This window comes from Ahaetulla prasina, chromosome 3, assembly GCF_028640845.1.
Source record: "Ahaetulla prasina isolate Xishuangbanna chromosome 3, ASM2864084v1, whole genome shotgun sequence".
Classification (NCBI taxonomy): domain Eukaryota; kingdom Metazoa; phylum Chordata; class Lepidosauria; order Squamata; family Colubridae; genus Ahaetulla; species Ahaetulla prasina.
Genome location: NC_080541.1, coordinates 213,351,403 through 213,377,290, shown reverse-complemented (window position 1 = coordinate 213,377,290; position 25,888 = coordinate 213,351,403). Strand labels below are relative to the sequence as shown.

At 41.0% G+C, this 25,888-nt stretch overlaps 1 protein-coding gene across 1 annotated transcript in view; it reads right to left on the bottom strand.

Annotated features, from left to right (window-relative positions):
- GNAS (GNAS complex locus) overlaps positions 1–21,654 on the bottom strand; it is a 234,030-nt gene extending 212,376 nt beyond the window's left edge. The window contains exon 1 of the mRNA XM_058177622.1: positions 21,199–21,654. Coding sequence (XP_058033605.1) covers positions 21,199–21,418 — 220 coding nt within the window. The 5' untranslated portion in view covers positions 21,419–21,654. The remainder of the gene's footprint in view (positions 1–21,198) is intronic.
- Positions 21,655–25,888: the final 4,234 nt, after the last annotated feature.

Genomic DNA, 25,888 nt, shown 5'->3' with positions numbered 1-25,888 from the left:
CCCTTTAAATTTTTTTTACAGCCTCTCCGGCCTAAGCGGTTGAGAAAAAATGCTTTTAAAAGGCTCCTCGGACGATCCCAGCTGAACCGCGTGATCATCAGAGGCTTTTTTTTTCACTTTTAAAAGCATTTTTTTGGCCGAAGGAAAAAATGCTTTTAAAAGTAAAAAAAACAAACCTCTGATGATCGCGCGACTCAGCTGGGCGGGGGGAGGGAGGGATTTTTGCTACTGATTCTCCGAACTGCCCGCCACCATCACTACTAGATCGGGTGATCTGGTCCAAACCGGGAGCATTTCACCCCTGAATTTGTAAAAGGAAAACAGATTTCTCAATTCACCTGTGAGAAACTTCAGATGTGTGAAGAACCTCATGTTACTACAATGCTTTGTTTCCCACATATTATTTTCTTCATTCCTAGTATAGAGCTGAATAATCTTATCCAGAGAAGCCAATACAACCCGTTCTGCACAATTTAAGAGGCACAAGTTATTGATTTGTCAAAGCTGTAAACAATTTTAGGTCATAATTCTTGAATAGCAATAGATTGCATATCATCTGGAGTGGTTTCTACCCAAGCAATTTTAAAAGGTTCTTATTTTAATTGCTTTATAAATGTAAAACCTCAGCCAGATTGCTCATTTGCACTTGGCAAATGTCTGCAAAGGTTTGTATAAATGCATTATCCATGACAGACTCCAAGACATTTTATATCTCTAATGTAGGGAAACACCCCAGAGTGAAAACATTGTATTTTAGCTGCAACTTATTTAAACAGTCCTTCTCATCCTCCCATAAACTATCCTAATTTTTTAAATAAAAGTTTTACAAAGCATATGAAAACTAACATTAAATAAAAAATATACCAGTAATCAATAATAAATAAAATAAATAAGCTAATTCAAAATAAACATTAAAACTAACCCACAACCCACAAACTAACACTAAATAAACTATCCCACTTAACTGAAAACGCTCAGAATCTACAATTCCCAGAATTCTTTGTAAAATAGAAAAAGCCATCATTTTTAGGCAATATAATTTCTATATCCAGCTCTTCACGAAGAGGGAAAGGTCAGAAATCCCCATGAAAACTCAAAAAAAGATGGATGGATCATATACTACTGGAAGGATAACTACCAAAACCACAATCAGATTTGGTTGCCTTCGGGCAAGATATTTCATCTAAGCCAACCATGTAGTTAGGATACTTCGACTGTGATGGTCATTCATGGGAACCAAGTCAATTCCTTGATTTTAGATTAAAAATTGTCCGGATTGATTCAGACTATTTTTATTATTTTCAACATCTGGAGACTATAAAAATGGCTATGCTTTCACGTTTGTATGTAGAACTAGTACAGAACCTATAATTTGTCCTTTCTGAACAATAACTTAAGTTTTATATCAAAATGTTTTACTCTTTATACTGTTTCCATCTTCCCTTAAAATATTAACAGAATTCATAATGGTCTGAGAATCAGTGTCTCTGCTAGATAATTGATGATCAAGCTGAAACTAAATTAATCAATAAAAATAGCAAACGGGGAAATCCCTTCCTCAAACTTCCTCAACCCCACCCCAAATAAGTTACCCGGACTTAATCCACATATCAAAGGATAAGGTCTGCAAACATAAACAGAGTCAAGTAAATTAGGTCTCCCAGTGGAACTGTATGTGGATAAGAATAAACATATCTAAACACACACACACACACACACACACACACACACACACTGTCATCCTAGAATCTGCACATAGACTCTTCACCCTGGACAAGTTCCCCCAAAAATGTTTTGCTTTTAGGAATAAATATTTCTTCTTTCCTCACAGCTGTCTGGATCTCATTTTTATTTATTCTTGCACAGCCTTGACTCGAGTTGGATCTCCAAGTTATTCTTCCGACATTAGTGACTAAGCATTGACACGTAATTTAGCCCCACAGCTCAGGCCCATGTTTCCATCTTTTCACAAAAAAAGGAAAGAGATTATGTTCCCCTCAGGTGCCCATCATGGTGATATATTAGCATTTCAGCTCATCATGACAGCAGGATTTCAAGGACAAAGCAAAACTATCCCTTTTGATAGAAGAATAAGCTCAATCTTCAGAGATTTCTGAAACAGCAATTTGTTGTTAGTTGCGAAGTCGTGTCTGACCCATTGCGACCCCATGGAGAATGTTCCTCCAGGCCTTCCTGTCCTCTACCATCCTCTGGAGTCCATTTAAGCTCACGCTTACTGCTTCAGTGACTCCATCCAGCCACCTCAGTCTCTGTCGTCCCGTTCTTCTTTTGCCCTCAATCTTTCCCAGCATTAGGCTCTTCTCCAGTGAGTCCTTCCTTCTCATTAAGTGACCAAAGTATTTGAGTTTCATCTTCAGGATCTGGCCTTCTAAAGAGCAGTCAGGGTTGATCTCCTCTAGGACTGGTTTGTTCGCCTTGCAGTCCAAGAGACTCGCAGGAGTCTTCTCCGGCACCAGAGTTCAAAGGCCTCAATTCTTTGGCGCTCAGCCTTTCTTATGGTCCAACTTTCACAGCCATACGTTGCAACTGGGAAAACCATAGCCTTGACTATACGCACTTTTGTTGGCAGGGTAATGTCTCTGCTTTTTAGTATGCTGTCTAGATTTGCCATAGCTTTCCTCCCCAGGAGCAAACGTCTTTTAATTTCTTGGCTGCAGTCCCCCTCTGTGGTGATCTTGGAGCCCAGGAAAATAAAATCTGTCACTACCTCCATTTCTTCCCCATCTATTTACCAGGAATTGAGAGGGCCAGATGCCATGAGTTTTCTTAATGTTGAGCTTTAAGCCAACATTTGCACTCTCCTTATAAATGGAAATTTCTCAATCCATAGTAAAACATGAGTAAATCAAAATGTCTTACAATTGCTAGTCATGACCTCATTTGATCACCGGGGGATTCATCTTATGCAAAATCAAGCTACAATTTCAACAGACACCCTTCACCCACACCGCCCTGAGTCCTTCGGGAGAAGGGCGGTATAAAAATCCAATAATTACTAATACTAATACTACACATCAACCCAAACTCTGTTTTCATCAAGGAATTTTTCTAACGAGGCCAATTTGATTTTTATTACATTTTTATTACAGAACGATCAGGATTATAGCCCAACTTTAAAAGTTTATCTGGCTTTCATAACCAATATTTTGAAACTACACTGGTGAAAATCTAGTAAAGTTGAGTTGAATCTTTGATGACCTCTCACAATAACCTCTTTATTTTTATTTATATATAAAATGAATTGGCCCATTACTTAATATTTTGTAATCACGTAAGATTATTTTCTTTCTTTACAAAATTAATAGGGAAAATATAGTAATTTATTTCTACCAGAAGATTATTCTTAAAAAAATATTATTAGCAAATGCTAGGTTGCAGAAGTCAACAAGTTAAAAGATATTTTACAAATTTCGATTTTCAGAAGGGGAAAAGTTTTCAGAAGGGGAAAAGTTTCTCCACATGGAAAGATTTCAGGAAAGAGTTCAAAGGATTGTAGCATACAGCGCTACAAAAGAGATCCAGAGAAGATCCAAAAAAAGCATAGTCTGTTTAATATCAATTCTGGACAAATCCAGTAGAGATATCAATGTTTTAAAAAAGAAATAAAGGACTCAAAAGAATAAGATTTGCAAAAGGAAAGTCAAGATCGTTTCTCCAAGGTAATTTTACAATTGGTGTGGGAATGGTGGGATTTTTAGAAAGATTATTTCACATTCCCTGAGAAATGAGACACGACAGCTAATTCTTAACTTATGACCACAACTGAGCCCAGCACAACTTAGCAAGAAAGTTGTTAAATGAATTTTGCCCACAACTGTGGGGTCCAACATGATGTTGCCTAGTTTGATAATGAAATATCTGCGAGAAAATAAACAAGTTCAGAGAGCACCAAGGACCCTATAATAAAACCCTGAGCTATATTCCCTTCTACTCATTGGTCATAAGTTGTAAAACAGGTCAGTTATGCGATCAACCTGATTTTACAACCTGTTTTTTGTGGTGGTTGTTAAGTGAATCTGCACTGTTCGCTACGGTGTGATTTTGCTGAGAACCAGAAGCAAGTACTAGTTTTCAGCAAAACCATTGTAAAAAACAGTCATGTGACCACAGGATACTGCAAACAGCTGTAAATGTGGCCATGCTGCCAAGGGCTCAAAGTATGGTCACATGGCCATGGGCGAGCGGGACTGTCAGAATTTTGGATCTAGTTCATAGCATAGCATAGCCTTTATTGTCATTGTACACCATGTATACAATGAAATTGGTTTTAGCCTCACTGGTGCAATCCATGACAAAAAAATACAAACAACATAAATAGTATAAAGAATAATCCCTATGCAAGTAATTAGGGGGGGAAAAGAAAAAGAAAGAAAAAGAAAAACTAGTCATACGTTTCCACGTGTGCATGGAGTGATTGTGGTTGTGTTTAAGAGTCTGACAGCCCAAGGATAGAAACTACTTTTAAACCTATTTGTTCGGCTGGCTATGCTTCGATGTCTTCTGCCGGATGGCAGAAGTGCAAAGAGACACTGACCAGGGTATGAATCATCTTTGAGTATCATCCTTACTCTGCTAAAGCAGCAAGACCTGGCAATGTCATTCAGTGGTGTTAGAGGGCAACCAATGGCTTCTTGTGCCGAATTAATCACTCTCTGTAGTATCTTCCTGTCCGCAGCAGTTAAACCAGCATACCCTACTGTAATGCAATATGTGAGGACACTTTCTATCGTGACTTTCTATAAGTCCCCCATTTCAAGTCTATTGTAACGTCAAGCAGGTCGTAAGTTGAAAACTACCTATAGACACCATGTTGCTTACTCAGGGTCTCCAGAAGGTATAGTCCCAAAAATGAAGATAGCAGCCACAATGGCACAACTGAAGCTCTATCTATTGTTTATGTGCATATGAAACTTCATTGTGGCAGCCATCTTCATTTTTTTGGACTGCATCAGTGGTGAAATGTAAAATCTGTTACTACCGGCTTTGATGGTGGTGGGGTAATATGACTGGGTGAGCATGGCCAACTTTTTTTTTTTACTTTTAAAAGCATTTTTTTCTACAAAATACTTTTTAAAAAAAATGCTTTTAAAAGGTTTTGACGATCCCAACTGAGTTGCCTGATCATCAGAACCTTTTAAAAGCATTTTTTCTACAACCTCTTCGGCCGAAGAGGTTGTAGAAAAAATGCTTTTAAAAGGTTCTCACAATCCCAGCTGAGCCGCATGATCATCAGAGGCTTTTTTTTTACTTTTAAAAGCATTTTTTTCAGCTGAAGAAAAAATGCTTTTAAAAGTAAAAAAAAAAAACCTCTGATGATCGCGCCGCTCAGCTGGGCATGGGTGGGAGAGGGGACAGGGATTTTTGCTACTTGTTCTCCGAACCACCTGCCATCATTACCAGATCGGGCAATCTGGTCTGCATCATATGGACATCCTATATCATTCCTGCCTTAAAGGCTTAGTTCCAAATTCAACAGATTTCTTTCAGAGTTCTAACCAAAACCCCACACTTCAGTAAACTATATTTTGTGTGTGTGGCTTTCTGTTGTTTCTGTTAGGTTTTCATTATGGTGCTATTACTGAATTAATGACTTTCTGATGCTGCTAGGGTTATGTTTTGTGGTTTGGGCACAGCCGGGATGGGTTCTGCTGAAAACATCCCCAAATCATTAACAAGAATGAATGAATAAATGATAATAAATACTAATGGTACCCAATAAATAAATCATTGTGACATAAACATTTGTGAATTTGTATCTGGCACAATGGGCTTTAATGCACTAAATTTATGTCATCATAAATGTGTTAATAACCGTGCCACAAGAATCCTTATGATTGTGAGCAACTGCACCATCTCGTTGGAATTGCGGCTGTTCTGCTTTAGCTGTTTCCAAGCTGGTGCCTTTCTAAATGTTTTGAATTACAATTTCTCTCAACCCAGTGTCATCCGCTTCAAGGAGACGGCCCCATTTTAATTTAAAAAGGAAATCAGATGTGGCGAAACAGAAAAGGAAGCCAGAGTTGAAAACACTGCAATCATGGAGAGCCAGATTCAACGCCAATCCACCCTTGGATACTTATTTTTTATTTATTTATTTTATTTATTTATTTGTCACAACAGTATATATAAGCATAAGCATGAAATAACTATACGAATTGGATACAATCAAAGGGAACATTAGGACAGGAACAGTAGGCACGCTGGTGCGCTTATACACGCCCCTTAGGGATCTCTTAGGAATGGGGTGAGGTCAATAGTAGATAGTCTTTGGTTAAAGCTTTGGGGATTTTGGGAAGAGACCACAGAGTCAGGTAGTGCATTCCAGGCATTAACAACCAATATGACAATGAAGTCATATTTTCTGCAATCAAGATTGGAGCGGTTCACATTAAGCTCAAATCTATTGTGTGCTCCTGTATTGTTGTGATTGAAACTGAAGTAGTCTTCAACAGGAAGGACGTTGTAACAGATGATTCTGTGAGTTAAACTCAGGTCATGTCGAAGGCGGCAGGGTTCTAAATTTTCTAAACTCAGGATTTCAACTTCATGAGTGACTTTGGGACGATCCATCTCTCTCTGAGCACTAACAGACCATCAGGATTGATGTTGTAAGGATAAAAAGAAAGCAATCTCCGCTTAAATTGCCTTGAGCTCCTGAAGAAAAGGCACTTGTAAAAACACTTATTTGCCAATTTATTTATAATCTGACTTTTGCAGGAAATCTGTAGAAGGATACACAGGGTCTCCTCCTATTTTTCTTCATAGTATGTGAAACTGATTTGGTTTTAAGGAATAATATGTATTAAAATAGTATACAATTTTCTCCATAAACGTTAAACAAGGCTGAGAAAAAAGTGTGGGGCATTGAGTCCCATAGCCATTTTCAGAAAAGCAGAGCCTATTTCTCCCAAATAAAATTGAGAGCTGAAGTATATGGAATAATGTGGCATTCTGCCTAAGTACAAAATGTGCAATTGATTTAAACCATCCTATTCTAAATGTAGCCTTTATTTATCAGTACCCTACAGTTATGAGCTGTGATAGTTTCAAGAGCCTTCGCCCCCTCCCAAAAAAGAAGCAGCAGCAATTTTTCGGTCCCCCAAATCCCGGGTGTGTATCCTAAGCTCAAAGTGCAGAATGTTCCTTCAATAAACAGATATTTATTTTTGGAACCCAGCAGTTTATAACTTTTATGCTGCCTTGCTCGGATTCCTTACCCTCTTCAAAAGTTGCCTGTAGGAAGACTGCACAGAATCCATGAAGTGGTGTAATTTAAGAAATGTGTGGCTAATTGATTTTTGGAGCCCTCTGGTTCCAGCTGAGTGTTGAGCTGCAGAGTAAGTCTCTATATGTGTTAGAAATGGGTAGGAGGGAACGATGTAGAAAATTACTTGTCCCTTTATATTAATGAGAATAATCAATGCAAGATAATTGGTTGAATTGCATGTATGCCACCTTGGATTTACCTGGGAGTAAAAAGATGAATGGCAAATTTCACAATCCACAGAGGGGGTGGTGTTGCTATCTTCTATGAAAAATCCCTAAATCTAAAAAATATTCAAGTTGCACAGGAGTTAGCTCTTCCTGAGACCATCGTATGCGACCTTTCCCTAAACACCACAATTCGCTTCATACTCTGTTACAGAGCGCCTGATTACGACCTTACATATGCGAACAAACTAACATCACTACTAACATGGGCAGCCTCCTGCCCACACCCTCTTATCTTTCTTGGTGACCTAACTCTACCACTTATTAATGGGACCCTAAATGAATGTAGTATGGTTACAATGCTACATGTCCTACCAGCCTATGAATACTTCAGCTTCAGCCAAAACAATACAAGAGCACACAATAGATACAGACTTGTGGTAAATTGATCCAAACTAGACTGCAGAAAATACGACTTCAGCAACAGAGAGGTCAATGTCTGGAATGTACTACCTGACTCTGTGGTTTCTTCCCCAAATCCCCAAAGCTTTAACCAAAGACTATCTACTGACGACCTCACCCCGTTCCTAAGAGGTCTGTAAGGGGCGTGCATAAGCGCACCAGCATGCCTACCATTCCTATCCTAATGTTTTCTTTTATTCTTATCCTTTACATGTATTTATAATTATGTTTACACTTGTATCTGTCATAAAATTCATGCTTGTCAAAACAGACAGACAGACAGATAGATAGATAAGATAGATAGATAGGCAGAAGTTTCGGATTTACTGAGGTCAGACTGAACTTTTGTTGCTGTTCCTTGGAATTATGAGTTGACCAAATGACCGTCTGTTCTATCAACCAATATGTGGCAGCAAAACCTTAGGAGTTTTGTATCTTTTGGCTGCCATCTGGTAATCACCTGTATTCATGCAGTAGATAAATGCTGCTGAAGACCTGAAGTTTACAGCAAGGATTAATATAGAAGTTGTAACAACACATTAGGAGAGGAAGAGAATCAAAGCTGATGATACTCAATCTCAACTACAGATTGACTGGGAAATTTTTTTATTTAAAACATTTATATAACTGCTCACCTTAAGACAACTCTGGGCAGCTTACAACCAATAAAACAACAGTATAAAACCAACAGCAATAAAGAAAAACAGAAAAACCTGGCACTACAAACACACTTTTCTGATGCACCCACATTCCTGTCCCACCCTAGCCTCAACCTATCCCAATATCTGGGAAAGAAACAAGTTTTAAGTACTCTCTGGAAGGATAGAAGGGTGGGGGGTTGTTGGATCTCAGAGACAATGTTTCATGGGGTAGAACCGTGATGGAGAACCTATGGCACACGTGCCCAAAGTGGCATGTGGAGCCATGTCACCTGGGGTTCCTGGTGTGCATGCATGCACGATGATCAGCTGGTCCTTTTCGGCACTTGGTGCCACCCACGCATGCTCCCTTTTCGGTACTCGGTGCCGAAAAGGTTCTCCATCACTGGGATAGGAGCTACAGTGCAAAAGGCACACTTCCAAGGACCCACAAGATGGCAATGTATAAGGCAGAGGTAGGCAACTATGGCCCCTTTACGACCTGTAGACTTTCAACCCCCAGAATTCCTGAGCCAGGAATAAAAGTGGGAGGATGGGAGGGTGCTCACCCTATCAGCTCTGGTGGGATGGACGTATGTCCTCAGTTACAATGGCACTGAAAAAAGTGACTTATAATCAGTCCTCGCACTTACAACTGTTGCAGCATTCCCATGGTCACACGTCCAAAATTTGGGTGCTTGGCAGCCAGCATGTATTTATCACAATTGCAGCATCCCAGGGGCATGTGATTGCCAACTGACACCTTCCCAGTTGGATTCTGACAAACAAAGACATTGGGGGCAGCCAAGCTTTCTTAATTGCTGCATGATTAACTTAACAACTGCAGTTGTGATTCCCTAAAACAACGATGACAAAAAAGATCATTAAACTGGGCATGATTCACTTAAAAACTGGCTTGTTTAGCAACATAAATTCTGGTCTCAGTTGTGATAGTAAGTTGAGGACTACCTGAATTGTTGGGTGGCTTTATACATTTGTAAAACCAATCCATTAATCATCAGCCAATGAAAAGGAATTCTCAACCCCAAAAAGCCACAGTATAAGTCCTTTCAATTGCATCACAGATGTCATGCAGAGTATGGGCAAGCAAATTTCAAGGCTTTGGACCAGGGGTGAAATCCAGCAGGTTCTGACAGGTTCTGGAGAATTGGTAGCAGAAATTCTGAGTAGTTCAGAGAACTGGCAAATACCACCTCTGGCTGGCCCCCGAGTGGGGTGGGAATGGAGATTTTGCAATATCCTTCCCCCAGGAGTGAGGAGGGAATGGAGATTTTGCAGTATCTTTCCCCTGAAGTAGGGTGGGAATAGAGATTTTGCAATATCCTTCACCTGCCACGCCCATCAAGCCACACCATGCTCACCAAGCCATGCCCACAGAACCGGTAATAAAAAAAAATTGGATTTCACCATTGCTTTGGAGTCTGGAGAGCAGGATTTCCCAAACCTTTTCTTTCATCACCCAAAACTGCTTATCAGAAAGTCTTTATTAAAATGACCCTGTTGTGATTGGATATTAGATTCGTGTGTCCTTACCGGAAGAAATTTTTGTCCAACTTTGAGTAGATTGACAGACTGCTTGTTCAGCCAATAAAGGAGAATATTTGTAGATCGTGGATGAAACGAGAGGTCCTTGGTGCTCTGAGCTTTGTTCAGCATTTTGACCACCAGGTGGCAGCAGCTGCAAAAGCCAGAGTTCCAGTCATCCTTACAGCCAGAAGGGGACTGTTGAGTGGAAGAAGGGGTCAGGGACTAGATTCAAGAAGAGATCCAACAGAAAGCCAGTAAAACCAAATGGAGCCACAATGCCTTAAGATGTTCTTGGGTGGTCTTTGCTGCACTAAGATGATGAGATACAGGTGGAGGCACGAAGACAGGTGCTCTGAAAACAGCCGGCGATCCTTGTGCCGAGACAAGGAAGCAAATCAGTGGTGGGTTTCAATTTTTTTTTACTACCGGTTCTGTGGCTTGGTGAGTGTGGCATGGCTTGGTGGGCGTGGCAGGGGAAGGGTACTGTAAAATCTCCATTCCCATCCCACTCCAGGGGAAGGTTACTGCAAAATTCCCATTTCCTCCCAATCAGCTGGGATTCGGGAGGCAGAGAATAGATGGGGGCGGGGCCAGTCAGAATTTTTACTACTGGTTCTCCGAACTACTCAAAATTTCCACTACCGGTTCTCCAGAACTGGTCAGAACCTGCTGAAACCCACCTCTGAAGCAGATCTATCTTCCTAGCATCTATGTCTGGAAAATGTCTGGATATCTTCACAGAAGAAAGATGTGATATAATGGTATAGATAAATAAATGAATCATTCCTAATTCTGAAGGAAAGGAAGGAAAGTTTAGTTCCTGGCATGGATGTCTGTACAAGATTAAATGACATAATTTAGTTATTTTGGGATGCTAGTGTAGCCTGTACAGACATCCTGCTTTCCTCAATAAGAACTCAAGAACTCAATAAGTTCTTGAGAAATACTACATGTTATAGAGAAAAGAAGGACATGAACTTACTCTTTATTCCTGGGGCATTCAAACTGTTATGTTAGTATATACTTTTAATATATTTTACTAATGTGTTTCTTGCAAATGGAGGGGAGGGTGTGTACTAAAAAACAAAGATAGTTTCACCATTCCAGTAATGCACTGCCTAGACATGGGTTCCAAGAAGCATGGGTTGCCCATGAAGGACAAACCATAAGAGAGCTTGTGAGAGACTGTGAGGAATAGGAGAAGAGAATGGGAAAGAGGAGAATAGACTTAAATGATAAAAAGACAATGGCTGAGTCCCATAAATGGCAATTTAATCCAGATAGTGATAAATTTGGAAAGAATTTTATAGATAATCCTTGACTTACAACAGTTCGTTTGGTGACCGTTCAGAGTTACAACACTGGGAAAAAGTGATATGACCATTGCAGCAAACCTATGGTCATGTGATCAGAATTTGAGAACTTAGTAACTGAGCCATGTTTATGACGGTTGCAGTGTCCCAGGGTCACATGACCCCTTTTGTGACCTTCTGACAAGTGAAGTCAATGAGGAAGCTAGATTCACTTAACCACTGATTTAAGCACTGCAGGGATTCACTTAATAATTGTGGCCAGAAAGGTCATAAAATTGAGCAAAACTCACTTAACAAATGTCTCGCTCAGCAACAGAAATTTTGGGCTCAGTTGTTGTCATAAGTTGAGGAATACTTGTATATTGTTCCAAGAGTCTTCACATGCATTAACTATGTGTACACTTTTGGTGACTGCTAGAAATTCATAGTTCAGCTAGCAGAACTGGCCACTATATATTCCTCTCTTCTGTCTCTCTCCCGAGCCTCCTTTTCATATACAGGTAGTCCTCACTTAGCAAGTGCCTTATTTAGTGACTGTTTGTGGTTATGATGGTGATGAAAAAGTAACCTTACAAAGCAATCCTTGCATTGACAGTCATTTGGAGCAGGGGTCACCAATCTTTTGGACCTCAGGGAGCACTAAATTCATCATTTTAAATCCCGTGGACCATTAATATGATCTGCCTAATGACCAGCTGGGTGGGCATGACTAGGTGGTCATGTGACGGTGGGTGTGGCCAACTCAATGTCACTCATGTTGAGGAGCACTTCGCCAGCCTCTACTCACAGCGATTCCTCACCTCTCCGCCCAGGCTCCTTAGGGCCCCAACAGGAAGCAGTTGTTGTAGCTAAGCAGCCACCACAAGAAAGTTGGCAAAACAGCTCAGTTCAAATTGTATCTGACTGAGAAGGAGGCTCAGTAGAAGCACCTCACTGAGGACCACAAGCATAGGCTTTCCAAGCAGAGGGAAGACCTGTGGGAGTGCAAGGCCAGGTACCGGTGCCTGGAGGCTCAGCGGGCTGAGATGGTCAGCCAGTTCCAGAGCATGATGCAATCCCACTGGAACAAGGCCCTCCGGCTCTTCGCCACCAGTGGCACTTCCCTCCAGCCTTTGCCCAAAGCCCTGCACCAGGAGGCTGAAGCAGACCCCCAAGTCAGAATTTCTGTCCCCCTCCGACCCACACAAAAAGACCTCGAAGGGGGAGACTCTCTGCAGCAACACAAACGTTCATTGCATGTATCTGTCTCAGGGGCCTTAGTCTGAGGACCCCTAATTTAGTGCAATACAAAAAATGCAAATAATATTTATGCGGACCACCAAAAATTTCTTGCGGACCACCAGTAGTTCACGGACCACCAGTTGGTGACCGCTAATTTGGGGTACTGAACTCAGGGACTATCAAAGGAGAGGTCCATGAACTTCTTCCCTTATTCTAACAAAAAGAAACAATTGCTTTATGAATTCATGAGCATTAAAAGGAGGCCTACACAATTACCAATTGGCTGCCCAGAAAGTGCCACAACACTGCCTCACTTTTAAGTGACCACTTAAGGAGTCTCAACACCTTTTTTATATTGTGATAATCAAAACTGGATGCAATATTCCAAGTGCGGTCACTTGAAATATGGAATTCCAAGTCACCACACTTGAAATATTGCATCCAGTTTCGGTCACCATGATATAAAAAAGAAGTGGAGACTCTAGAAAGAGTGCAGAGAAGAAGAACAAAGACGACCAGGGGACTGGAGGCTAGGGCCTCTGGTGGCTCAGCAGACTAAGTCTGTCTGTTATTAACACAGCTGCTTGCAATTACTGCAAGTTCAAGTCCCACCAGGCCCAAGGTTGAGTCAGCCTTCCATCCTTTATAAGGTAGGTAAAATGAGGACCCAGATTGTTGGGGGCAATAAAAGTTGACTTTGTATATAATATACAAATGGATGAAGACTATTGCTTAACACAGTGTAAGCCGCCCTGAGTCTTCGGAGAAGGGCAGGATATAAATTCAAATTTTAAAAAAAACATAGGAAAAATGGTTGCTGGAATTGAGTATGTCTAGTTTAATGAAAAAAAAGGACTAGGGGTGACATGATAGCAGAGTTCCAATATCTCAGGGGCTGAGAAGAGCAGAGGTCAATGTATTCTCCAAAGGACCTGAAGACAAAACAAGAAGCAATGGATGGAAACTAATCAAGGGGAGAAGCAACCTAGAACTAACGAGAAATGTCCTGACAGTTAGAACAATTACAGTAATCAGTGAAACAGCTTGCCTTCACAGGTATCTATCAGTGGAGGTTTTTAAGAAGAGATTGGACAACCGTTTGTCTGAAATTGTACAGGGTCTCCTGCTTGAGCAAGAGATTGGACTAGAAGACCTCCAAGGTCCTTCCAACTCTGTTATTCGGCTATTCTGTTAATAGTTGTCTTTTTTTGATTGAATGGACATATTTTTGTCTGTGTTTGCACAAATAAATCCCTTTCCCCCCCATCTCGCAGCCTTTTCTTTCTTTTGGAGCCACAGTTAACCCATCCTTAATCTCCTTACAACAGAGAGATTCACCACTTACTATTTAGAATGTTTTTTTAAAAAAAATCTTGCGTAAACATAAGGCTAGAATGCATTCAAAAGGGAAGACTTCATTTCCAGTATCCAATCTTCTGAGTTATAACCCCCTTCCTCTTTCTTTTCTTAAAATTAAAGCCAGTAATAAGATTTGGCTCTCTTGCTGAGAGCCTTTCTAGAATACAATAGTTCCTTGGAAAGGCATTATCAAGCAAGTCAACATTTAAGACATGTGCCCTATATAATTTCCGGGAGAATCAGTGCTAAAGTGTGTTCAGAGGGCAATGGAAGAGAAGTGCCTTTTGTGAAATTCAACTAGGTGAAAAAATGTTATTCTTCAGACAAGGAAGTTTACATAATACTTCTACCTAGATATGGCTGAATACGTAACAAGTTACATTGCCTTCCTCTACCATATGTATGGAGAAGTACATTAAGCCATTGGCAGGCTGCCCTTCTTGATCCCAAACTCTTGAATGAACCAACAGTCCCAGTGTTTGCCAATCAGAATGCTCGAAAAACAAACACTGAACATCATGTATATTAGGGAAGGGCTCTGTCGTGTCCCACTCCTCCACTGATGGCCAGGTCAGGGAAATCCGAATCAGGCTTGCCTCTGCAGCTCTGCCCAAAGTCCTAGCAAAGTCCTCAGAGCAGGCAGGAGACCAGTAAGTGACTTCAGCAAGATAAGTTCGACTTTGCCTGACTCAGAGACTGCCAGAAAGCAGATCCTTTATATAGGCCATGGGGTGTGGCTCCATGACTCAGCACTCATTAAGGCCTGCCCCTCCCTTCCTTCTGTTGCCTCCGCCTATCCAGTCTTCTGATGCGAGGGTCACTCCAATCAGCAGCTGTTGGAAGTAAACTTTCCTCAGGCTCACATGCTGTGGAGGAGGGGGAGGGGTCTAGCTGCTCCGTTTGCCTGGGCATGGAGCCAGGGCTGGGGCCGGGGGAAGCTCCCTCCTCTGCAGCCTGCTTGGGCATGGAGCCAGGGCTGGGACCGGGAGGTGCCCCCTCCTCTGCAGCTTGTCTAGGCATGAAGCCAGGACTGGGGCCAGGAGGCATACATTCCTCTGTGTTCGCAGACCCCGGCTGCGGTGAGAGCGGACAAGACACAAAAGGCTCTTTCAAGTTGTCTTTAAATTTTTATTACAATGGTTATCTAATATGGCTCTGCACTACATCCTACAACATCTTGAGTCTTCAAAGACCTACGCAAGGGTCCTCTTTGTAGACTTTAGTTCAGCATTCAATACCATCATTCCAGACACTCTTCTAACTAAGCTAAACCAGCTACAGGTACCAGAACAGACTTGTAAGTGGATCACAAGCTTCCTAACAAACAGGAAGCAGCAGGTGAAGCTAAGCAGGATCACATCAAATACCTGTACAATTAGCACAGGGCCCCCCCAAGGCTGTGTGCTCTCCCCACTTCTCTTCTCTCTGTATACCAATGACTGCATCTCCCACGATCCATCTGTTAAGCTACTGAAGTTCGCAGATGACACAACAGTGATTGGTCTCATTCGAGACAATGACGAATCCGCATATAGACGAGAGGTCGAACGTCTTGTACCCGCTTAGAAGAATCAGGTTCACTGTACTTATTATAGAACAGCAATACATTGGATACAGTGGCATCGGTCAAGAACTGACTAAAAATATTAAATGTTGGAAGTTTGCTAAGAGAGGAAATTGCAGTGAAATAGGCCTAAATATTCCCCTGCATCCAAGAACATCTAAAGCTGCAATCTGACCACTATTTCAACAAACATACCCAAGAGGGATATAGGCTCATCAACAACAAAGATGATAAGGGATCTGAAGGCTAAATCATTGTGGGAACTAGGTGTATCTAGTCTAATAAAGAGAAGGACAAGGAGTGATATGATAGCAGTCTTTCAGTACTGGAGCAACTATCACAGAGAAGATGGGGTCAACCTATTCTCCAAAGCAGGGGTCTGCAACCTTGGCAACTTTAAGCCTGGTGGACTTCAACTCCTAGAATTCCTAGAGTTGAAGTCCACCAGGCTTAAAGTTGCTAAGGTTGCAGACCTCTGCTCCAAAGCACCTATGGAGAGCGATCCAAACTATAGAACTAAGGAGAAGTTTTCTGATAGTGAGAACAATTAATCAGCGGAAGGGTTTAGTTCTGGAAGTTGTGTGTGCTCCATCACTGGAGGTTTTCAAGAAGAAACTTGACAGCCATTTGTCCAGAATGATACAAGATTACTTAATTGAGCAGGAGGATGGGCTAGAAGACCTCCAAAGTCCTTCCAACCCTATTATTGTATTATGTTCTAAAGTGTAAAGTAAGTTAAGGGAATTGTTTACATTGACAAAAGTAACTGAATCTTCTGCTTTTGGGGAAACAGCTTTAGAAGGGTAATAACTATTATAAAAAAAGTTCTAAACAAAGAGTTACATTGTTATTAACATATTAGTAAGTTTTTTAAAATATGGTACAGGTACATTGTTTTATTGGTTGTTATTTGCTGCCCAGAGCAGAGTCAACTATAAATTTCTTTATAAATAAATAAATAAATAAATAAATAAATAAATAAATAAATAAATAAATAAATAAATAAATAAATGTCTATTTCTAAACAATTCTAATGAGGAAGAGAATGAAAAACAACAGAAAAAAGCTAATCTGTTCTTACAAACAGTTTAGGAACAGGTCATGAAGGATGAATGCTAAAGCAGGAGATGGCAAATTCTAGTCCTGCCTTAGTCATGAAAGCCAGCTGGGTGACCTTGGGCCAGTCACTCTCTCAATCCAACTCACCTCACAGGGTTGTTGTTCTGGAGAAAATAGGAGGAAGAAGGAATATTAGATACATTCGGTGTTTTTAGTTATTTGTAAAAATAATAAAAGCAGAATACAAATAAATAAAATAAACTCCTAGTCCTGGTCTTAAAAACCTCTACAGTCCAAGTCAACTTCGCCATTTGGATGACTGGAAACCACAGTCATCCTCTAAAAGCCATGGCAGAATTAGCAACCTTTTTAGATAACACAACAAAAATCTTATGCAGTGGTTCTTCTAAGCTACTAGCAGAATGGCAAAATAGAGATGATACAAACAACCTAACTAAATATCTGACATATATTCTCCACTTTTTTTAACCAATAAAGACAAAAAGAATAATTAAACAAATTGGAAAAAAAATAGGCCCTTCCATTTCCCTAGGGCCTCTTGCTTGGATCTTTATGGAGGGGATCATTAAGTATTCAGGACAGGTGGGGAAAAACAAACATTTACTTGGAAATGGTTGGTTTTTCCAAGCTTCAGCAGCCTTGTCTGAAAGACTTGGTGCCAAACCACAGGAGAGGAACTAGTCCAGCAGATTGCAAAACATGCCCCAACTGAAAATAAACGAGAAATGTTCCATGATCCCATGAGAAGTCTACATCAAAGCTGTCACGTTCATCACCTTGGTCCATCATGGAAGCTAACATGACAACATTTAGCTAAAATAAAGTTCTTTTTCTTTGAAGGAAAAAAAAAAGATACTGGTGAAGAAGGTTTCTGCATGCAGGACGAGACAAACAGCATCACTTCCTAATTCTTCCATATGAAACAATGAGATGATCTTAAGAGGGTGGGACATCTCTCTTAAAAGCTCCATGCCTGGAGATCATCAGCCCACACCCCCTCTGCTTAGGCAGAGTCCCAGTCTGGCATTCAAACTAGATTCAGTTCTATATCCATAATGCAGGTGTATGAATATGAATGAAAAGGAAAACAACGCTGTAGCTGTATTAGGATATAAAACAGAGGAGTTGTATATGTTATGTTCGGATTAGTACACCTGGTGACAGAAGTCATAGGAAAAGCTCATATAGGCCACTATTGTCTACTAGGGCTTTGCGTTTGATTCCAAAAGGTAAAGTCTTCTACACCTGCCACATTATCTCAGGAAAATACATAACTACACAATGCTCTGTGTGTGTGTGGAATGGCTGTTTTAAAGAGTCATAGATGGATGCTACATTTGTGTCCCCATATTATTTACAGAAACCCAAGTGCTGCCCAGAAGTATTGTCTATAGCGATTGGCCACAATTCTACAAAACTACTTAGTCTTTCTTGGACATGCCAGAAGCTGAACATGGAATCTTTTATGCGTGTTGCATGGGCTTAAAATGTGACATATGCCTCTGTATTTCACTTCTGACTGAGATATGAGCTACTAGAAATTTTGGATAGCGAATGAAGTGGTATCTGCCCAGTACCCTTTAGGAACACAGGAAATTACTAGAAGGAACACTGAGGTGCATATAGAACAATATTATCTATATCAGAGGAGACCTCCTTCCATTTTTAGTCAAATGTTCTGGTTGTTCTGGCTCTTTTTATCTCTTAGTTGTTATCATCAGATTTATCTTGATTCTGTTCTACTGAACATCCCTAAATATTGTTCCATCGCTATACAACACACCACAGCCTTTAAACAGCTCTTGGATATTTATTGTCTGACTGTGTAGATCATAACCTATTTTAGCCATATTTGTTTATTCAGTAGATTGTTTATATTTATGCATTATATTTCTATGCAGTTCTATTGATTTTACATTAGCTTGTTTGTACTGTGGAATGATATTTTTCTTGGGCTGTCTATGACTGTAATAAAGCATTCTCTCTCACTCACTACACACCCACACACACCCCGTGTGTGTGTGTGTGTGTGAAGGAAGCAGCTTTTTCAGCAGCGTCGGGGATGTGGGTGGATCAAAAAAGTCAATAGGGTGGAAGTGGCATCATAATGCAAGCCCTGCTCCTTTTTGGTCCACCAGATCACATCCATGCTTAGCCAAAGTGGAGCTTAGGGTAGAAAGCTGTAGTGGCTACAAGTTGGATTGGCATCATGACACTGCTTCCACCATTTTGCCTTTTTTTGATCTTTCCTCTCCCTATGAACATCACTCCTCAATTTTATGCACTACCCCAAGTACCAACAGATATAAATATTTATGTAACTGAGGGTTGAACTGTGGAGTCCTAGACTTACTTGCACTGAAGCTACTACTGTATACCCAGTTGGGTACTGAAATATCTGGAAGCGCACAACTCAGAAAGTAATAATAATAATAATAATAATAATAATAATAATAATAATAATAATAATAATAATAATAATAATAATAATAATAATAATAATGTTTTAATTTGTATACCGCCCTTCTCCCGAAGGACTCAGGGCGGTGAACAGGCAAATAAAATACAGACAGAAACATACACCATAATTAAAATAACCCTTAAAAAACTGATTCAAATATGCCGAAAATTTAAAATAACATTACACCCCATACAAATTACAAAAGTTAAAACCCACAATTAAAATTTAAAATTTAAAATCAGGCCAGTCCAGCCATATGAAATAAATAGGTTTTAAGTTCACGGCGAAAGGTCCTAAGGTCAGGTAGTTGTCGGAGCCCGAGGGGAAGCTCGTTCCACAGGGTAGGAGCCCCCACAGAGAAGGCCCTCCCCCTGCGGGCAGCCAGTCGACATTGTTTGGCTGACGGCACCCTGAGGAGTCCCTCCCTGTGGGAACGCACCGGACGCTGGGAGATAGAGGCCGGCAGTAGGCGGTCCCGTAAGTAACCCGGTCCTAAGCCATGGAGCGCTTTAAAGGTGGTAACCAATACCTTGAAGCGCACCTGGAAAACAACAGGTAGTCAGTGCAGTGCAGTCTGCGCAGGATAGGTGTTACGTGGGAGCTCCGAAGTACCAAGGACACCACAGTTCAACCCTCAGCTACGCATACTGACTTCAGTTGGATAAGTCAAATATTTTCAGCAAAGACTAGAAGAATGCAAGGCTGCCCTGAATAGGCCTTCCATAATTACTGTAATCAATACTCAGCCAGATCCTCCTGATTAGTAAGGAGGAAGAGTAACCATAGCTTAGCTCGTCCCTTACAGGAAGAGTTCAGAGCCAGGCAGGGAAGAGGGTGAAAAGTTCCTCTCCTTGATTTAATTTACATTTTAATTTAAGATAAACTTTACATTAATTAAAGCTTTAAATTAATTAACGTTTTAAGATAAACTATCAAAAGATTTTCATAAGAAGCAATTTAACCATCTGGAAGAAGCGGCTGCCAACCTGCATCGGGGCTCTCCGGGGATTTCAAGAGGAGAAAAGCTTTTCTCCCTCCGAGATTTTGATTTGTTAAATTTGTGCGCCGCCCAATGACCTCGGGCGACTCAGATCGCACTTTGGTTCAAGCTATGCTTATCCTGGGACTAGGTTTGAACCGCTCTCCAAAGGAGCCCTAACAAATCACCCCTTTCCATTATCCTTTTCACAACAGAATGAGAAATAACATCATAACATATTATGATGGACTGCAGGGCGGCACAATGTGTAACATGTCCACACTGGTGCAATAGGGCCGGGTGTTTTGTAAAAATGATTTATTGGGTATGGGATTTTCTGTCTTCGCTGTGAGTTGTATTGTGTTGGGGAGGGTGCACTGAGTGAGCTCAGCCAAGCTCATTGTACACACATTGTGCCCTGACAATAAATATTAGAATTGAATAGCTAAGTTGTACCTTCCCCAACCTGGCGCCCCATGAAAGCGTCCCAGGACGGATTATTCTTTTCCCGGCTACTTGGCCCTCAAGGCGGGTTGGCTGCACTCCTCCTCCTCCTCCGCTTTTTCAAGCGGTAATCTGGCTGATTAGTGGGTGTGGTGGGAGAAAGTTGTGTTGCAACAACAGCATAACTTATGGCTCCCAAACTTTCGGACATAAACAGAACCCTCCCTTTTTTTCTGCATTATCTTTGCAAAAAAGTCTTGGTGTGCGCAGAGGGATACGTTAGCTAGCTAGCTAGTTAGTTAGTTAGTTAGTTAGGCAGGTACTGTAGAGCGGAGAGGACCAATAACGCTGGCAATGTAAATATCGATCCCACAAAAGGCAAACGCTGGAAAACTTCCCTTTCCACAGTGACAGTCCTGTTTTCTGTGGCGTAAAAAGGAGGCTAGAAGGGAGGAGAAGCAAACTGAATTACAAAGCAAAGAAAGGCGGGGAGGGGGGGAAAGACCAGGCGAGCAGGTGGCGCTGCTCCCAGGCCAAGAGGGCGCCAGGATGGTGGCGGGACTAGAGAGACGGAGGAAGAGATGGAGCACCAGACAGAAGCAAGCCGACTCCCTTCGACGGCGCCCGCGCTCACACGCCCGACGGCGCCTCCCCGCACGGCTCGCTCCCTCTCTCACCTAGCAGCAGCAGCCTGTGCGTCCGTTTGTACTCCCTCTTCTCGGCTTTGAGGGACTTGTCGATGCTTTGGCTGCGCTTCCGATCCGCTTTTTCTTTGATTTTGCTGCTCTCCTTCTTGGCGGCTTGCAGCTCCGCCGCGTCTCCGCCTGCGGGATAGGCAGAGATGGGTAGGTGGTGGTCCCCCACCTCTGGGGAGCGGAGACTGTAGCACATCCCCATGCTGCCGAGAAAGGGGGGAAGCGTGTAGAAAGGCGCGCTCACTTTCCTACACGCGTTTGTTATTGGCTCCGCACGTGCCAGGAGGACTTGGGGAATCTCTGCCCGTTCTCCCTTGGGCGACTTTCACAGTAGCGGCCCCCGAGAACCTCCATAGACTTTCACACTAGTGGAAACTTTTCCCCCGAACTCAGCGACGCCTTTTGCCTTGGTCCTCTTTGCCTCCTATTTCTCCTTTTTTCAAATTAGTCTCCCTCTTTTGCTTTATGTATGCATGCGTGCTTCTGCCTATTTCTCTCTTTCAGTCTGTTTGTGTGCGTGTGTGTTTTGTGTTTGTGTAGTTGGGTGTGTGCAAAACACGTGACTGACCCGAATTTACCGTATTCTCCAGAAATCGAAGAGTGAGAAACTTATTTCCTACCGCGACGCTTCCTTTGCTTCCTTCTTTAGGTTTATTTACATGTTTAAGCGCTGCTGCTTCGTACTTTCTCGTCGTTTTCTTTCCGAACTATTCCACAGACTTCGCTGTTGCATTTTGGAAAGGGACAAGAGAGCGCGCGACAATCTTAAAGTACAACTTGGGAAGAGCTTCAAACTTGATTGCAGAAAATATGACTTCAGTAACAGTTGTTAATGCCTGGAATGCACTACCTGACTCTGTGGTCTCTTCCCAAAATCCCCAAAGCTTTAACCAAAGACTGTCTACTATTGCCTTCACCCCATTCCTAAGAGGTCTGTAAGGGGCGTGCATAAGAGCATAAGCGTGCCTACCGTTCCTGTCCTACTGTTTCCTTTCATTATATCCAATTTATATAGTTATTTCATACTTATACTCATATATATGCTTATATACTATATAGTTACTTCATACTTATGCTTATATATACTGTTGTGACAAAATAAATAAATAAAATAGACTTAGTGAAAGAAATATATGCACATAGTTGGCCACTAACCAGTTTGGGTTAAGGACCAGGTTATCTTTTTGGTTTCAATAAGACGATCATAGTTAATCTTCCAGGCAAAACGTTTGAGCTGATGTATACCAAATACGGTGAAGAAAAGTTTCATTGTTCCTCCAGCTATAAATAGCAATAGCATTTAGATTTATATACCGCTTCACAGTGCTTTATAGCCCTCTCTAAGCAGTTTACAGAGTCAGCATATTGCCCCCAACAAGCTGGGTCGCAATGATAGTCTCTACTAAAAATTTTCTTTGTGCCCTTTAAAATTTGACTTTAAAAGACCATTCCTCTGATCTTTGAGGGTGTCAATGGATTGAGATTTGGATATTGTTTTAGAAAGATTTCTAAAGAATCTTTCCTTAAATTCCATTGTTACTTAAATTACAATTGCAAAACAAGTTTTTTTAATGACATGATTTTTTGGCTCACCCCAACAATTTATTTTTTGTTAATATAAGCAGTTAAAACAAAGTTTATAGAAAAATGCTTTTTGCATTGAAATTCACACTCAGAATGTGGAGTACATGAAACCCCCAAAACCTTAATTCTTGTTGATTCAATTATGTAGTTTTCTTAGTATTAATGGAGAAATCTTTTTCAATTGCAGGGTCTAGCCAACACATCTGGGATTCCTCCATCCATGTTGTGGCTTACATGTTTACCTTCTGCAATCTGCCATTATCACATATTCTGCCCTTCAACTACACTTTCTTCATTAGTGAGACAGCATCCAAACCAGTCATTTGTGTTTTCCTTCCTGAGAGTATTTACTTACTGGCTTAAAACACTTATTTCCACAGGTCTTTGGACTCTTATTAATCAGTCATTTCCTATTCACGGTGAGATGGATGGCAAACAAATTTAATAAACAAATAAAATAAACAGTCTTCACTTTTCAATATGATAACAAAGAACTTTGTACTACATCTAAGTGATTTTTAGGTATTTTTTCTGTTCCACTGAGTCTCCAGTTTGCCTTAGTTTCATGCTAAGGAATAGACAGAGAAAGAATCTCTAGATCAGGGGTCTCCAACCTTGGCAACTTTAAGCCTGGAGGACTTCAACTCCCAGAATTCTGGGAGTTGAAGTCCTCCAAGCTTAAAGAATAGAATAGAATAGAATAGAATTTTATTGGCCAAGTGTGACTGGACACACAAGGAATTTGTCTTGGTGCATATGCTCTCAGTGTTACATAAAAGAAAAGATACGTTCATCAAGGTACAACATTTACAACACAATTGATGATCAATATATCAATATAAATCATAAGGATTGCCAGCAACAAGTTATAGTCATACAGTCATAAGTGGAAAGAGATTGGTGATGGGAGCTATGAAACGATTAATAGTAGTGCAGATTCAGTAAATAGTCTGACAGTGTTGAGGGAATTATTTGTTTAGCAGAGTGATGGCCTTCGGGAAAAAACTGTTCTTGTGTCTAGTTGTTCTGGTGTGCAGTGCTCTATAGCGTCGTTTTGAGGGTAGGAGTTGAAACAGTTTATGTCCAGGATGCGAGGGATCTGCAAATATTTTCACGGCCCTCTTCTTGATTCGTGCAGTATACAGGTCCTCAATGGAAGGCAAGTTGGTAGCAATTATTTTTTCTGCAGTTCTAATTATCCTCTGAAGTCTGTGTTTTTCTTGTTGGGTTGCAGAACCGAACCAGACAGTTATAGAGGTGCAAATGACAGACTCAATAATTCCTCTGTAGAATTGGATCAGCAGCTCCTTGGGCAGTTTGAGCTTACTGAGTTGGCGCAGAAAGAACATTCTTTGTTGTCCTTTTTAATGATGTTTTGATGTTAGCTGTCCATTTGAGATCTTGCGATATGATAGAACCCAGAAATTTGAAGGTTTCTACTGTTGATACTGTGTTGTCAAGTATTGTGAGAGGTGGAAGTATGGAAGGGTTTTTCCTAAAGTCTACCACCATTTCTACGGTTTTGAGTGTGTTCAGTTCCAGATTGTTTTGGTTGCACCACAAGGCTAGTCGTTCGACCTCTCGTCTATATGCGGATTCATCATTGTCTCGAATGAGACCAATCACTGTTGTGTCATCTGCGAACTTCAGTAGCTTAACAAATGGATCATTGGAGATGCAGTCATTGGTATACAGAGAGAAGAGAAGTGGGGAGAGCACACAGCCTTGGGGCGCCCCTGTGCTAATTGTACAGGTATTCGATGTGATCTTGCTTAGCTTCACCTGCTGCTTCCTGTTTGTTAGGAAGCTTGTGATCCACTTACAAGTTGCCAAGGTTGGAGACCCCTGCTCTAGATGCTGACAGCATTTGAGGAGTGGTCTCCTAGAAATTTGATGAGGAAGCAGTGAGCCTGAACTCACCTATTGGTGGGATCCCTATGCTATGAGAGCTATACTCGGAGTACACATGTGTAAATTAAATACATATCATAGGATTGTTAATAGGTTCCAGTAATCCAAAGGAACCAAACATGTAAAATATCTTCACTCTTCCAACATTTGGAAGATGGGAGTATTAAAGGCAAACATACGCAACAAGAAATTTGGAAATTTAAAATAGAGTAATACAATTCTACCAAAGGCAAAATAAACACTGCAAGCTGGATCCAAAAGAACCCTCTAAGACCAGTGGTTCTCAACCTTTATAGTGCTGCGACCCCTTTAATACAATTCCCCACGATGTGGTGACCCCTTTAATACAATTCCCCACAATGTGGCGACCCCAACCGTAAAATTATTTTCGTTTTGAATTTATCGCGCCTGAAGCTGTATTGGCTAGCTATCTGAACTGCTTACGATTGCCTTGAGGACGGAGGCATTAAAGCAGAGACTCCTCCCCTATTAAGTTTATCGCGCCTGAAGCCAGATTAGGCTAGCGATTGGGAGTGATTGCAGCTGGCTTGAGAGGGAGACATCAGAGCAAAGATTTCTCTCTTTTTTAATTCATCACGCCTGTAGCCGAATTCGGCTAGAGATTTGAAGAGCCTGCAGCTGGCTTGTAGAGTCAACCATTAGAGTGCGATTCTTCGACTCGCAAGTATACTTGCCATATTTCCGATGGTCTTAGGCGACCCCTGGCAAATCATCATTCGACCCCCAATGGGGTCCCGACCCACAGGTTGAGAACCGCTGCTCTAAGACAGTAAACATAATACAGTACTTTGGTATAGCAATAACTGATACCACAGTAAATGATATCAGTTCCATAGAAAAAGTTTAATTCCCCTCTGGTTGTCGCATATGTGTACCATATACTTTGATTACAGAGACGTAAAAGTGACATTATAACAAAAGAAACTACAAAGCTCAAACAAATGATTTTGCAGAAGCTTATTAATAGCACATTTTTTCTTTCCTCTTTTTTGAGTTTTAGAAAGTACAAGAAGAAGAAGAATGGCCTTGTAATTTGTGATCAGAGAATTTACCAAGAAATGATGCAACAGGAACAATGCAACACATTGTTCAGAATGTAAAGAAAAAAGAACTTTTAATCATTTAAAGGGGGAAGCCAGAAAGATAGAGAAAATAC